Genomic DNA, 14,105 nt, shown 5'->3' with positions numbered 1-14,105 from the left:
GGGAACAGAGCCTGAGACAGAACAGCAGCTCTGGTGCTCCCTGCGGGCCGTTTGGTTCTTCACAACGCGAACCACAAACAAAGATGAACACAATCACATTGGTGGAGGTTTAATTTGAGTCGTTACATTCTTGTACAGCATCAGTATTTAAAAAAAAAAAAAAAGGTGGCATCTTAAAAGTCGGACTTTGATATTAAAAACAATAATTACACACGTTAAAAACCATGTACATAAATCCTGGAATTATCTTCCATGATCCAACGTAAGTGAAGCCGAAGCAGCTGGTGATTAACTGCTCAGCAACAAGCACATTCACACACACAACGAAGAGCCGATGACGCACAACTCCATCAGAGCCACGAGTGGACGACACAGTGATACGCAGCAACAAAGTACCAAGATGTTGTCCTCATAGGTCAGGGTAGATTTGGTCCTGATAAAGATTGACTTTATTTACTGGGCTCTTTTTCAAAGCCATTCATCTGATAGAATCTAAAGCGCTTGAGGACTCAACGTCACGTCGTCCTCAGCGGCAGCGATGGAATAAGCAAGAAAGAAACAACAACAGGCAGATAGAAGCTTCATTAAAGTCAGAAGACGGTCAACTTTCTTTCAGTTCAACTTGACAAATGACGGGCGAAGAAAAAGAGTCTTCTATCTCAGACACGGTTATCACGGAGCACCGCAGAGCCCCGAAACCCGCGGCTGTCTGCGGCCCCGGTGCTCCACTTTGATCTTTAATCGGGGATGCGATCGGTCGGTGGGCAACGTAACAGCCCGTACTCTGGGTTTCCATGGCGATCCCTCCCTGTGGTCAGCGTCCCATGATGCCAGCCACCCCTGGGCCACGTCAGCGGCCCACCCATGCGACCGGGTGTCCGCCGCCGCCGCGTGGCGTCTCACACCGCCGTGGTGTCGGCCCTCAGCGGCGCCCTCTGCGGGTTGGCCCGGGCCCGCTGCTTCTCCGCCTCCCGGCGTTTGCGCTCCTGCAGGTAGCGCCTCACCCCTCGGATGGTCTGGAAGGTGAGCGCGGCGCCGGCGGCGTAGAGGATGGCCGTGATGAGGCCGAACAGAGCCACGGCCGCGTCGGCCCCGCCCACGTCGCAGCTCATCCAGGTGTAGCCGCCGCGGGCGTAGATCCTCTCGCGCTCCACGCACACATCTGAGGAGTTGACGGTGATGACGAAGTGCAGGTAAAGCCCCACGGCCGCCACGTACGCCGCCGCCCCCACCGCCTGAAACGCCAGCGCCGCGTACAGAAGCTTCCGGGACATGCGGTGGGGCGGCTTGTTCCCGGCCACCACGAACAGCAGCGAGAGGACGCCGGCGGTGAGGCTGAAGGCGATGCCGCCGTAGATGCCCGGCGCCCTCATCTGGCTGTACTTGCTGTCCAGCTCGCGCGCCTTCTGCAGCTCGGTGCCCTGCAGGTTAAAGTTGGAGTTGATGTCGAAGCCGCCCAAACCGCCCATGGCGGACAGTCCTGACGTCACCATCTGGGCCGCGACCACGCAGATCAGCACCAGGGCGTTGGTTAGTACGGCGCAGATCAGCACGATGCCTGAAAAGGGAGACGTGTGAGGAATGAGATCACAAAATATGATCATGGGTGCCGTTGGGCGTTAAGACTATTTACGACACTAAATTCTATCAGAAGATATACAATAAAGACAAAATACACTAGTATTAAGTTGTGTATACATACAGCGAACCAATTGTAAGAGTTTGAAGGTCCTCAAGGTACATTCACCCCAATGAGGACACATTGATTGATTACTTTTTTAATGAATTGCAATATGTTGTAAAGTAATGACATTTGGGACAAATCACACCAAAAAAAGGGGCCACCTACCTAAAGTACAGTTATTTATTCAAATGCAATTAAAGGCATCTGCCCTGGATCTCTCAGCCCTTAAAAACAATTACATTAAGTTAAGTACGGCCTTCCGTCTGCAGGGGGAGGAACATTCCTGGAGGAACCATTTTGCTTGAATGGTCAGAAGCACGTGACTCATCTAACAAACTCACAGCTTGTGATCGTTCTCCTTCATCAAAGCCAACGTGTTGACTCGGAGAAAAGAACCCTGACCCCAGAAAAACCGGTCCGTCCAGTATTCAAGGAAGGAGTGAAGTATGTGAGCCGCACGGAGACTGAAACCAAAGTCCGCCCCGTGGGGGGGGGAGCGGCTGCTCGTAGACGAGCTTCCCTTCTTTCTCCTCCCCACCCGGCGCAGATACTTCCACTGGGAACTTACCTCTCCGGGAGCAAATGTGTGTGCATTTGGACTCGCGGTGCTCCACTCGAGGGGCTTCGCGCGCACGGTCGGGGGGGGAGTCTGCCTCGCTGGCGTAGTAGGGGGGCCGAGAGGAAGACCTGCTGCACACAGAACACCTGCGTGAGGGAGTTATCTTGCACACCGAGGAATCACTTCTCTGGTTTGGTTTGACAGGAGGACAAAACAAAATCGACGCCTAAAGCCAGATGATCAAAACCAGAGACTCTTTTTTTCACTTTTAAAATTTGAAATGTCATTGCAATATTATTAGGTTTTAAAAAATGTGTTAAGAAAGCAATTACTCACAAATCACAAAAACAAATGAGATCATTCAAGGTGGCTGACAAACATTATATGAGGACAAATAAGACGCAGTGAACTAACATATATATATATATATAACGTTTGAGAATACTGTGCCAACGTACGCACATTGTACAATAGCGTGTCTGGTACTAAAGTGAACAATCCACTGTGCATCAATATAAACTACGGAGTGACTCCCCATCTATTATTGTAATACTTTATTGTCATATTTAATTTTATCCTTCATGAATAAAGTTCTTATTTGGAGAATATGTTAATAAACCACAGTTTTGACTGATGAACGTAGGACAGGTGGGGATGTTGTTAACGTAAAGCACGTGGCACACCTGTCGGGGGAGGGACGCCTGTTCCCGGGGGGGTCCCGGTCGTGTCGGTGGTCCCCGTTTCTCTCCCGGTGTCCCCGCTTTGGACGGGGCTGCTGGCTCATCACGCCGATGGACACCGAATCGGTTTCCACACCAGAAATGATCTTTGAACGGATAGAAACGCGCCTTAACGACAGTTGATGCCGACTTACGTCAGAAGAACACGAAAACAAAGTAGTACATATACGCTATTCTAGTAATAACAATAATATATAATACAACCAAAAACACGTTTAGGAAACAAGGAAGCGTTCTGACCGCCGCGAAAAGCAACATTGGAGCCGAAGGCCGTTTAAAATAAAAGAGAAAAAACATGGTTCCACCTCCTTTATGATAACGTGCGTTGATACTTTAATTAATTTGATTAATACGTAGATAATTCCACCGTGAACAATCAAAGATACACCTACTGTCAATACGTGTCGACGAAAGCACTTCAAAGTCCAACTATGACGCCATTTAATCCGAATCAATCTCCGGTGTCCAGGTAGGGGAAAGCCCCACCCTGCAGGGGGCGGAGCAGGTGGAGGAGGAAGAGCAGGTGGAGGAGGAGGAAGGCGGAAGTCACAGCGGGGAGCTTTTCAGATGGATGTATTTTTCGGTCTATCTGTGAGGCCGAAGAAGCCTCCTACTTGTTGCAATGAGTGTGGTCATTTATTTATTTATGTACTTACTTATTTATGCATTTGTTTACTTCTTTTGATCAGCCAACAGATTTGCACGCAGCTCCCTCAAGAGCTGAGAAATGCAGTTGTTTCAGCACGAGGGCAGAAATGTTGGAGGATGAATAAGGAGAAACGCGCTCTAGCTTTTGGGATGGAGGTAAGAGTGGATCACAGCAAGGTAACAGGAGGTGATAATGACCATAACAATGCACAAGTTAGCTGATTTAGTTTACTTGAATACACTTAATTATTGATATTCACTCAACATGTGCAGCGCACATACAACAAAAGGATTATGTGGATGCCCAGATCTAAATAATACCATAATTTCAACTTTCTTATCAGGAATCAGCAATATTTATATCATAATTTCGACTTTCTAACCCTTTTTATTTATTTATGTGGCGGAAATGGGCTTCCGTGGGTTACTGATGTGTGTGATTTCTATAAACATTCGGAGACTCCTCCACCATCTGAATGCTCCTCTTTAAGGCTTTTTTCAAGAAGACTTCCAGGATCCACAGAAGCTACTTATTGTAGGTCGCTTTGGATAAAAGCGTCGGCTAAATGTAATGTATTTCATGTAAAACTTTTATCAAGATTGTAAGATTAAACATTACAAAAGAAAATAATCAGTGTACCTCACTTTATTTAAGCCAGTCTACATTTTTCCCACCGTATTTACATGAAATACTATTTGATTGAAATCCACGCAGTCACAGCAACATATTATATTTTTTTTGTTAATTTCAGTCGAAATGATTAAACATCTGGGACTCTGTAAATGCAGCTGTCTTTATACATATATGTTGTAGAATCTGTTGCTCCTGTAGTCTGGTGTTTGATAAGACAAATGATCCAAAAATACTTTTATATTATATTATACAAATATTTATTTGCTCTTGTTACTACATCTGTGTGCACTTTACCTTTTGCTCCCTTAAATGTCCCCGCTGCGGGGCAAATAAAAGGAAAGTCAACTGCTCCCTACTCTTTGTGCACCTGCAGAGACACAGGCCCACCAATGAGCTCTCCAGGCCGTAGTGAGCAAAAGGACAATGAATAAACTTGTGTTGACCTTGTGTTGAATGCGTGTCAGTGCAAACATCAACGTAACAGAGGAGCAGCTTGCAGCCTGTTGCTGTCTCTCATCTCGGTCCATCCTGGGGGGTCACGATGATAAATATTGTCATTCGTGAGATGATAAACGAGAAGCAAAAAAAGGGTTTTCCCTTCTGCCGATTGCGTTGTGTAATCTTGCGTTGACGTTTCCCTCTGTCACCATATACTGGACAGTCTTTGTATTTCAAAATCTGAGAGGCACACGTTGGACGTGTTGTGGTAGTTATTCCGGCCCACCCGGCTGCCCGCCGCTCTCCTCCGTTGCGGGGAAGCATCCTGCGAGCTCATTGGTCAGCGTGTGCTCCTGCCCCCCCCAGAGAAAGTGTGTAGGCCGCTCCGATTGGCCGCGCTCCGCGGCGTAAACAAAGAAAGGGCTGAGCTCGATGGCCAGGGCCGACCTGACCAGGCCGACCCGCCCCTCGCTCTCCGAGCACGGGTGGTAGAGCCGCCCGCTGGCGGGATGCATGTACAGCGCCTCCGGGCGGAACGGGGCCGACAGCTTCTCCGCCCCGCCGCAGTACGACAGCAGCCCCCCAGCCGCCGTGACCCCGGGCGACCCCGCGGGGCTCTGCAGCAGGTGGGTGAAGACCACAGGACGGTCATCGCAGCGCACAAAGTTCCTCTCCCTGCCACACGGGGACAGGAAGGGGAAGTCCTCCTGGTACCGGCCGCTCTGATTGGGACGCAGCCGGCTGAAGAAGAAGACCAGGAACTTTTTATCTGGTATAAAAGGAAGGAGGGAGAGTTGCTGAGCGTACAGAGAGAATCAGTTTTGCTCTTCTGTTAATAGGTCAGGTGTGAAATCAAAGACAGTACAGAGAAACCAAGTGTGAATTCTTCTGTTCTCTTAACGCATGCCAAGAAGCTGGTAACACATTTAAGTGTGAGCTGGAGGTCGTTTTGGGGAAATTCATAAATGACATCTAATAATACATTGGACTTATGATTAAAAGCTGATTCTTTGTCACGTGTTACCTTTGAAGCAGGTGACAAAGTTCTTCAGCTTAGTGTCGTCGAGGAAAAGCTGTAAGTGGAGCACACACGGACACGTCACGCGACAGGCGGGCATTTATTGTGTATTGTATTTATTTATTTATTGCACATTGTCGTCACCTGTCCTTGGTGGTCGATGTAGTAGAAGTACTCTCGGACGCGCGGCTCCGGGCTCTGGCCCTGGACGTATGTAGCGGCGAGTCTGGAGGCCCCGCAGCCGGCGGGCGGGCAGCGCAGGGCGGCCAGACCTCTGCGGCCGAGCGCAGCAGTCCGGAGGAGCAACATGTCTCCGGCAGAGGACACGCTGTGTGTCTCCGGCAGAGGACTCGGACGCTGACAGGAGGACTGCGCTGCTTCCGACCCGTGGTTTTGCACTCGCGATGTTGTCACCGGAGCAACACGCCGGAAGTACTTCAAGTAGTGTAACGTCGCCGGCGTGTGATTACTGCCGCCTGGCGGCCATTGGTTACAACTACACAACGCTGCCTGCAGAGAACGCGTCGCGTTGAAAGTTGACAAACGCAAACGTCCTATTACCCGGTAGAAACATGCTGAGACAGAAAGCATTTACCTGAATAGCTGAAAACCTCTCTAGATTAAATCAAGGGAAAACTATACTTTACAATGCAGGGAAAGTTACAGTTACGGTAATAGTATAATAGTATTTTTATTAGTAGTAATAGCAATTCTAGTACTGTAAATATCAGTAATAGTAGTCGTCGTCGCAGTAGTAGTAGTACTAGTAGTAGTAATAATTGTTGTAATACTACTTATTAGTATTAGAGATGTAGTGGTATTGGTTGTAGTAACAGTAGTATCAGGAATCACGAAACATGTATTTCCAAAATATGTCAGACATACAGGGAATTTGACTGGGCGATTGGTGCATAGCAGCAGACAACGGACAACAAGACAGATAAGACGACATAGTGCAAGGGGAATCAAATAAAATATAATAAAATATGCTATGGGTTAGTATGTGTTAGTTCAAAAATAAAGGAATACAGTTTAAAAAATGTTTAAAAGTTTTAAAAGTAGGTGCACCTGGGAACAGAAAGTGACAAGTGATGTGCATGTGGAGAGTGAAGGGAGTGACCGGTAGGATGTCAGGGTCAGTCAGGGCTTATTGAAAATGTCCACAGTGTATTGACTTAGTACCGGATCATAATCAGTTAGAAGATGCCGATATGTCCGGACATTCAGAAGGTTAATACCTTTATGCGAGCTCGGGCATTAAAAAAATACACAGTACAAATACTCCTGCTGGTGAGTGCAACTTTACACATTGTATATACAGTTTTCATTGAATGTTTTGGTAAAAAAAAAAACATGTTGAAACGAAAACCAAAAAAGCACAAAGATATTACATTATTTCTTTATTGACAATTCTACATTGTGCATACAAATAATGATTCAACGCTACTTTGATACTTAAAGTATTTATCTGTTGTACTATTATTTAACTCCATACACATTTTCGATTGTTGGAGCTGTCACTTGGCAGATGCTGCATTATCTCATAAAATAGGACTCTTGTAGACACAATTCAACAACATTAGCGGGTCCATTATTGGGTATATTAGCATTTACTAATTAACATTCTCTACACGTACAACTACAAAAGGTAAAAGTCCACAAAACTGCGGACCGGACTCGCAGCGCTACTTTCGCTCCCTCATGAGGAACTCAAAGTCCCAGAGTTCACCAGTGAAGAAGAAACCAACATGGCGGCGGCGTCCAGCGACATGCGCGCGGCCATGGAGCGCTCGGTTCGGGAGCGGGTCCCCCCGCTGCTCACCGACCTGTACCAGTTCACCATGGCGTACGCGTACTGGCGGACCGGGCGGCACCAGGAGCCCGCCGTGTTCGAGCTCTTCTTCCGGGACAACCCGTTCGGCGGCGGCTTCTCGCTGTTCGCGGGGCTGCACGACTGTCTGCTGTTCCTGCGAACATTCCGCTTCACGGACGAAGGTGAGGCTGCACCGCCCCCCTCCCCCCGGGAGCGACCCCGGCGAGGGGGGGTCTCAGCTGGTCAAACGGCATGACGTAATGGCCGAACGCGTCTCTCGTCACCTCCATCGGGGCGTCTTTAGATGATTCCTCAGACTCTCTCACGCCGCCGGTGGTTGCGCAACCCCTGGGGTGGTTTCAATGAGAAGTGGTGAACTTTGACCTTTAGACTTAATCTTTAAGGCACGTGAATGGTGTACATTGAGCGATGCGTTCATACAGATCTATAAAACATAGATTCTTCTCTCCACTGCGAGTTAACGGGTTGTATTCAGTAAAGTAGATCAGTAATCAGCGAAATGTACATTAAGCAACGCATTATGTATAATGATGACTAATTCTATTGTATGATGGGATTAGTTATACTGAGGGTTTACCATGAAAGCAGCAGTCCAAGTACTTTGGATTGCCAGTTAAATCTACAGCAATGCATCATATTGTGATAGTAGCAAAGATAATAATAGAATATCGAGGTATACGTGCTGTGCAATAAGATAAGCCCTATTCATATCATGACGTTCCTCATGGAGATAATTTGAGATGTATTAGACATCCACAAGCTAAAGTTCAACTAGTTGTGAATAATTCACATTATCGGTACCTTTAGGAGGCTGATGTTGGACACAAACACAGACCTTCGTAGTTTCCTGCCATGCAGATTCACTACAGTTCTCAATGACACCAATGTAAGCATCGTCCAACCATCTCTGGGGGTCTTATGTACTGTATGTTTATTTCTCAATCAGCAAGGTAACCAATAAAAGTAGTGAAGTAGAAGTTTAAAGGCGCATAACACAGAAATACTCAAGTAAATTTCATTTAATTTCTGAATTCTGTTGGTTTCCACTGCTGAACTTAAGCTTTACAGAGCTTTTCAGCTCTATTACTGTACATGTGCGTGCGGTGAGCCGGGTGAGTGTTGGTGTTCTGATGGAACCCCTCTGGCGCCGGCCCCGCGCCTGTTGTCCAGCTGCTGTGCTTACGTCTCGTGTTTTGTGCATCCAGATGTGGAGTTCCTGCGCTCCGTCCTGCCCCCCGCCACCGACCCGGCCTTCTTCCAGTTCCTGCGGGGCCTGGACTGCTCCGGCGTCACCCTCCGCTCCGTCCCGGAGGGCTCCGTGGTGTTTGCCAGGGTGAGCTCTGCCGCAGCTATTCGGGGTCAAATGTCAAAAGCCGGGTTGTGATGTGGGTGGGTTCAGAGGGAATAACCGGTTTCACATCTCTAAAACATGCGCAGGTGCCTCTGATGGAGGTGTCAGGTCCGCTAGCTGTGGTCCAACTGCTGGAGACCAGTTTGCTGTGTCTGGTCAACTATGCCAGGTAACAAACATACAGGAAAACCAGGTGGTCCTCTGAAGGTAATTTATACTGTGTGCAATCTGCATGAGTGAACTCTGCTTTGCTTGGCCGGAATGACCGAGATTAAGATACAACATATGCAAAATGGAAGAATGAGGGAATCTATTTATATTAACTGGAGTATTTGTATTTATAATGAACCCGTAGAAAACATGATTTCTTGCGTTGAAATAGTTCCCCCGGGTGTGAGTATCCTATTCTGCAGCTTTGATAAAGTGGCATGTGAAAAAAGTATTTACACATTCAGGCGAGTTTTAGAGGTTAATTAAAACAATGTTTTACCTGAAAATGAAGAAACCCGAGGCGCGGCTATGTAAAGCACTTAAAGCGCTAACTGTACATAACCAAATGAAACGGCACATGTTCATACTGCTCCTCCCCTCGTCTCGGTTGTCAGCCTGGTGTGCAGCAACGCTGGCCGCTTCCGCCTGGCGGCCGGCCCCAGGAGGAAGCTGCTGGAGATGGGCCTCCGCAGGGCCCAGGGCCCAGATGGAGGCCTCACCGCCTCGCGGTACACACACGTTGGAGGTGAATTGTGAGTGTGTGTGTGTTCATAGATCCTGTCACTCTTTTGTTTGTATGGAGCATACGGGCCGCTCCTCTTCGAGGTGGCACGACGACAACAACTTGCCGTCCAGGTCAAAAATGCACGGCGAGATGTGGGCGTCCTCACTGAGAGGAGACACACATGGATCCACTTAAGTGGGTCCTTCAGCGCGCGGAGCAGAAAAACCTCCCGTGTGTGTGAGGAATGTTAAGAGCTGCGTAGATCGCAATGACTTGATAACACAGTGAAGAAGACGCAACGGCGACTGTTTTTTCTAAACGCCGCACAGCGGTTCATTACTGGCGTGTGTCGCCTCGGGCCGGAATCTTCAGCGTGATGACTGACACCCAGGTCCCGCCTTCCAGGGTTCGATCTCACCAGTAACGTTCAGGCCGGTTTCCTGTACGGGATCCCGGTCGCGGGGACCATGGCGCACTCATACGTCACCTCCTTTTCCTCCCTGGAGGAGGTCCGGCCACAAGTGAGTAGCGTCGACTCGGGTCGTGCTTAAAGGGCCGCACTTTTGTGCATTTTTAGCTCGTCAACTGTAGTTATCGTACATCATTATCCAGACCATGTGATTGATTTGTGGGTCGACTTCCTGCATCGCAGCTGTAATGTGCTGCTCAGAGTGTTTTGTGCACACGTGAACACTTAGAACGTGGCATATTTCGATTATTTAAATAATTTCACTCAGTCTTTGACATGATATAACAAGTCAACGCAAACCTGTTTAGCTTTTCTGTTTCAGTTATTTAGTTTGGAAGTGTGGAACTTAGTTGTGGCATCACAATGGAAACAAACATCAGGGGAAAAAAGCACAAATCATGTTTTAATTCAAACACAGAGGAGGTGTCACATGTTCCAGGTTCTCTCATCACAGAGAAGTCGTCTCAGTGAGCTGAAGGGGGTCGATGGGGGTTAACTGTCGTTAATGATGTCCCTGCGTCACGCTTACAACCAGACCCTTGTGGCGCGGAATGGGGACCCTGATCCGGTGGACGTCATTTCGCTGACGAAGGGCTGGTTGAGGCGCGTGTGTGAGCTGCTGGGAGGCGAGCCGGGGAAGATCAGCGAGGGCGAGTTGGCGGCCTTTCTGTCCTACGCCATTGCCTACCCTCAGAACTTCCTGCCTGTGATTGACAGCTACAGTGTTGGCCGGTAACTCACGGAGTTAACTCTGATCCTAAAAAAACAACGTATTGAGACTTTTATAAGTTTGATTGTTGCCAAACGTCTCACTTTCTGTAGAATCCCTGTTTTTCAGGACTTCGGTTTTCATGCAATTTCTAATTCCTCACGATTAAATAGATAATAAGGCAAATATTAGTACATTTTCCTAACTTTCTAACTTAAATTATATAGCACGGTTTTTGTTTCACAATGCTGACATATAAGTATATTCCCCAGGTACTGTATCTTACCTCAGAAATTCATTTCATGCTAATTCATATTTCAGCTGCTCACCAATTCAAAGCAAAATATTTTACTTTTGCAGTGCGCTACATTCATTTGACAGTTCATACTTACTAAATAAAAGGGTGCAATGTGTAATAGTGGTGGTCTCACGTCTCAGAGGTCCACTAAAGAGGGGTTTTACTTTACCTTTCACGTGGTTTGAGCATCAATGGTTCAAGCACAATGTGCTTCTCCTACCAGCAGGTGTCACTAGTGTACACTGAGCGAGGTTCAACCCAAGGAATCCGATAGTGTTAAAGTTTGCTAACCCTAAAGACGTTTAACACTCAAAGCTAATTCCCCCAAACCCAGAGTGACTTGTTCATTTTAGTAGTTTGTGTCTCATGTGATGAACCTTGACTGTGTGCGTGTGTGTTTGTGTGTGTGTGTGTGTGATTCCAGCAGTGGCCTGTTGAACTTCTGCGCCGTGGCCTTGGCTCTGTGCGAGCTGGACTACAGGCCTGTAGGAGTTCGCCTGGACAGCGGGGACCTCTGCAGGCAGTCGGTTGACGTCCGCCGCGTCTTCAGACTCTGCAGCGAGCAGTGAGTCAGGTGCCGCGCCGTGCGTGCGTGCATGCGTGCGTGTGTGTGTGCGTGCGCACGTGCGTCTTTAGAACCTGCAGTGAGGACGCGCGCCGCGTCTGATCCGTCTGTTGTCGCTCTGCAGCTTCTCTGTCTCCGCCTTCGACTCGCTGATCATCGTTGGGACCAACAACATCACGGAGCAGAGCATGGTGGAGCTCAACAAGAAGGTAGATGCCGACCGAACAGCTGGATTGTTCATGACGAGGCAAGAAGGTGTGTTTCCCCTCGCTTCTCCCTGATACTCTGTGCGTTGTTCTTGCAGGAGAATGAGATCGATGTGGTTGGAGTCGGAACACATCTGGTCACCTGCACGCGGCAACCCTCGCTGGGCTGCGTGTATAAGGTAACGCCCGTCACTGGCGCTTCACATGCCTCAGACCGCCTTCTCCGTCTTAACATTTCCCCCGCCGTGCTTTGGGTTTGTGTATCAGCTGGTGGAGGTGAGGGGGAGACCCAGGATGAAGATCAGCGAGGACCCTGAGAAGAGCACCGTCCCCGGGAGGAAAGCCGTCTACAGGCTGCTGGACGCTGAGGGTGAGGATCCACGTCTACCGTCAGCTCTCTTCAGCTCCGTCGCAACACACCTTTTGAATCTGTTTTTACCATCTTACTTTAGTTATGGCCGTTTCTTTTAGTGCCATTCCAAGAGCTACAGCCGGCCAACAGCTGCCAGACCAAATAGAGCATCACGGCAGCCGTCCCTTTAAGGTTACTGGGTGGACGGGGCCTTTATTGGCAATCTCTATATTATACTTGCATTAAGGATTCAAAGACCTCTGTTTGCTGGAGCATCCAAAACAGACACCAATTCTACACTATACTTTATTGTGAGAAGATAATGTGTTCATGTCACCCATACATGATGCTGGTGTTTTGCATTGGAGCAGAAGTCCAGGTTCACGCTCATGAAAGCTGAGCCGTCTCTGACAACGTGGAGCTCAGCCCAACTAGTTAGGATGGACTGAAAAAAAACTCCCCATTTGGTGAATGCGATGGTTTGATTTAGGTGACACAATGGACGGGCCCCTGGTATCGGTGTAGAGTCTCTCTATCGCTTCCTTCACGCTGTAGAGAGAGAATCGCTTGGTTTCCTGATGCACAGTGAACATGTGAGCCTCCCTGGTCTACCTTCCCACTCCTTCCTCCCTTTCCAGGCCACCCTTTTCTGGACCTGGTGTGTCTCGCTGTGGAGTCTCCTCCAGAGGCAGGAGTCTCTCTGAGCTGTTACCCTCTGATGTGTGATGACTCCAGACTCTCAGTCATTCCTGCTCAGGTCACCTGTCTGCGCCAGGAGGTGTTCACCAAAGGGCGGGTGAGCAGAATTAGGAGACCAGCGGCTGGTTTTCAATCATGTGATTGTTATATTTGGCTTATCATGTGAGCAAAAGCAGTTTATTCAAATTTTAGTGTCTGTCATTTTCATTTAAAGGTATTACGAGAGAGGCGAAAAAAGCATCAAGGATAAAGCAAAAATATGGGGAATATAAATATAACAATAAAGCGCAGTTATTGCCAGAGAAGAAAGTAAGTATCGTGCTGTACTTTGTATGACGTTAGTCTTCGTGAATGTGTCTCCCACTCTTTGCAGGTCACACACCCTCTGAGCAGCGCTGCAGAAACCAGAGTGAAGGTCCAGACTTCCCTGCAGACTCTGCACCCTCGACACAAGCGGCTGCAGGAGCCAGACTCCTACGGAGTGAGCTGCACACACACAAACGCGTCCGCAGTGGGAGACACACACACGTGAATGCACAGCCACACAGGCTCGCTAACTATGTTCGTGTCCTAATTATGGCGTTCTATTCCTCCCAGGTGGCGCTGTCAGAGGAGCTCCATCACCTGCTCACAGAGATCCGAAAAGGAAGCTCCAACAACAGCAGCTTTCTTCTGGCCAACTGAATCCATCTGTCTTTTTAGTCTTTTTTTTTTTAACGACACTCTTTTCCAAAGTGCCTCACGGGGAGAGAAGCGCATACGTTTGTCGTCCGCGTTCCCGATGAACTGCACCATAACGCTGACGTTGATGGAATACGCAAATACGAATATCTGCACAACCGGGTTGAGATGAGCAGAACGTGACTTTGTACTTTTGAAAAGTCCAGAGTGGACAGATGGAAGCAAATGAAAATACAGCATCTGGACTGTGGTTGGATGTCTTCAACCAGAAACTGCGGCGCAATTTTAATAGATGGATAATAAAAAGGTGGAGCACAATTCGTCCCGCTTTCTACATTGAAACCAGGGCAGAATCAGAAGAAGCGCTTTAATAAGGTATTAAACTGCCTGAAATGTATTTAAAAGTAGCTCACTTTTACTTAAGCCTTAGGTACCAATAAAACAATGGTTTAAAATAATTCTACTCTTAATTAAAGATCAGGCTTAATTAGTAAAGGCTCAACAA

General features: G+C 48.0%; 3 protein-coding genes across 5 annotated transcripts; 1 reads left to right on the top strand and 2 right to left on the bottom strand.

The window, feature by feature from the left end:
* Window positions 1–93: 93 nt before the first annotated feature.
* Window positions 94–3,504, bottom strand: LOC120823469 (MARVEL domain-containing protein 3). 2 transcript variants are annotated; one of them, XM_040183457.2, is made up of 4 exons: window positions 3,376–3,504; window positions 2,927–3,069; window positions 2,253–2,374; window positions 94–1,558 (listed from the first exon to the last, which is right to left on the bottom strand). In XM_040183457.2, the coding sequence occupies exons 2-4, from the start codon at window positions 3,025–3,027 to the stop codon at window positions 900–902; spliced, it is 882 nt and encodes a 293-aa protein (XP_040039391.1). In that variant the 5' UTR covers window positions 3,028–3,069; window positions 3,376–3,504; the 3' UTR covers window positions 94–899. The 2 variants fall into 2 exon arrangements, with proteins under 2 accessions (XP_040039391.1, XP_040039392.1); XM_040183458.2 differs by having other exon boundaries at window positions 2,253–2,371; window positions 3,376–3,493.
* A 757-nt stretch (window positions 3,505–4,261) lies between these two features.
* Window positions 4,262–6,167, bottom strand: c8h8orf82 (chromosome 8 C8orf82 homolog). Its single transcript, XM_040183459.2, has 3 exons — window positions 5,866–6,167; window positions 5,728–5,776; window positions 4,262–5,472 (listed from the first exon to the last, which is right to left on the bottom strand). The coding sequence occupies exons 1-3, from the start codon at window positions 6,028–6,030 to the stop codon at window positions 4,976–4,978; spliced, it is 711 nt and encodes a 236-aa protein (XP_040039393.2). The 5' UTR covers window positions 6,031–6,167; the 3' UTR covers window positions 4,262–4,975.
* Window positions 6,168–7,437: 1,270 nt separating this feature from the next.
* naprt (nicotinate phosphoribosyltransferase) lies at window positions 7,438–13,918 on the top strand. Of its 2 annotated transcripts, none has more exons than XM_040184378.2 (13): window positions 7,438–7,716; window positions 8,761–8,888; window positions 8,993–9,075; window positions 9,512–9,642; window positions 10,027–10,142; window positions 10,626–10,822; window positions 11,525–11,662; window positions 11,787–11,871; window positions 11,967–12,047; window positions 12,136–12,238; window positions 12,859–13,016; window positions 13,293–13,400; window positions 13,517–13,918. In XM_040184378.2, exons 1-13 carry the CDS (start codon window positions 7,470–7,472, stop codon window positions 13,601–13,603), a joined length of 1,662 nt encoding a protein of 553 aa, XP_040040312.2. In that variant the 5' UTR covers window positions 7,438–7,469; the 3' UTR covers window positions 13,604–13,918. The 2 variants fall into 2 exon arrangements, with proteins under 2 accessions (XP_040040312.2, XP_040040311.2); XM_040184377.2 differs by having other exon boundaries at window positions 11,522–11,662.
* Window positions 13,919–14,105: the final 187 nt, after the last annotated feature.

This window comes from Gasterosteus aculeatus, chromosome 8 (assembly GCF_964276395.1).
Source record: "Gasterosteus aculeatus chromosome 8, fGasAcu3.hap1.1, whole genome shotgun sequence".
In the NCBI taxonomy this organism is placed as follows: Eukaryota; Metazoa; Chordata; class Actinopteri; order Perciformes; family Gasterosteidae; genus Gasterosteus; species Gasterosteus aculeatus.
This window is presented reverse-complemented; position numbering and strand designations above follow the sequence as displayed.

What these genes read in the sequence shown, in the direction of transcription:
- LOC120823469 (XM_040183457.2), bottom strand. Translation starts at nt 3,027, where the DNA reads ATGAGCCAGCAGCCCCGTCCAAAGCGGGGACACCGGGAGAGAAACGGG. An exon ending in AGGCGTCCCTCCCCCGACAG is followed by an intron (nt 2,375 to 2,926) that starts GTGTGCCACGTG and finishes TTCTGTGTGCAG; the next exon opens with CAGGTCTTCCTCTCGGCCCC. An exon ending in ACACATTTGCTCCCGGAGAG is followed by an intron (nt 1,559 to 2,252) that starts GTAAGTTCCCAG and finishes CTCCCTTTTCAG; the next exon opens with GCATCGTGCTGATCTGCGCC.
- c8h8orf82 (XM_040183459.2), bottom strand. Translation starts at nt 6,030, where the DNA reads ATGTTGCTCCTCCGGACTGCTGCGCTCGGCCGCAGAGGTCTGGCCGCC. An exon ending in ACATCGACCACCAAGGACAG is followed by an intron (nt 5,777 to 5,865) that starts GTGACGACAATG and finishes CTCCACTTACAG; the next exon opens with CTTTTCCTCGACGACACTAA. An exon ending in CTTTGTCACCTGCTTCAAAG is followed by an intron (nt 5,473 to 5,727) that starts GTAACACGTGAC and finishes CTTTTATACCAG; the next exon opens with ATAAAAAGTTCCTGGTCTTC.
- naprt (XM_040184377.2), top strand. Translation starts at nt 7,470, where the DNA reads ATGGCGGCGGCGTCCAGCGACATGCGCGCGGCCATGGAGCGCTCGGTT. An exon ending in GCGGTACACACACGTTGGAG is followed by an intron (nt 9,643 to 10,026) that starts GTGAATTGTGAG and finishes CCCGCCTTCCAG; the next exon opens with GGTTCGATCTCACCAGTAAC. An exon ending in CGCTGGGCTGCGTGTATAAG is followed by an intron (nt 12,048 to 12,135) that starts GTAACGCCCGTC and finishes TTTGTGTATCAG; the next exon opens with CTGGTGGAGGTGAGGGGGAG.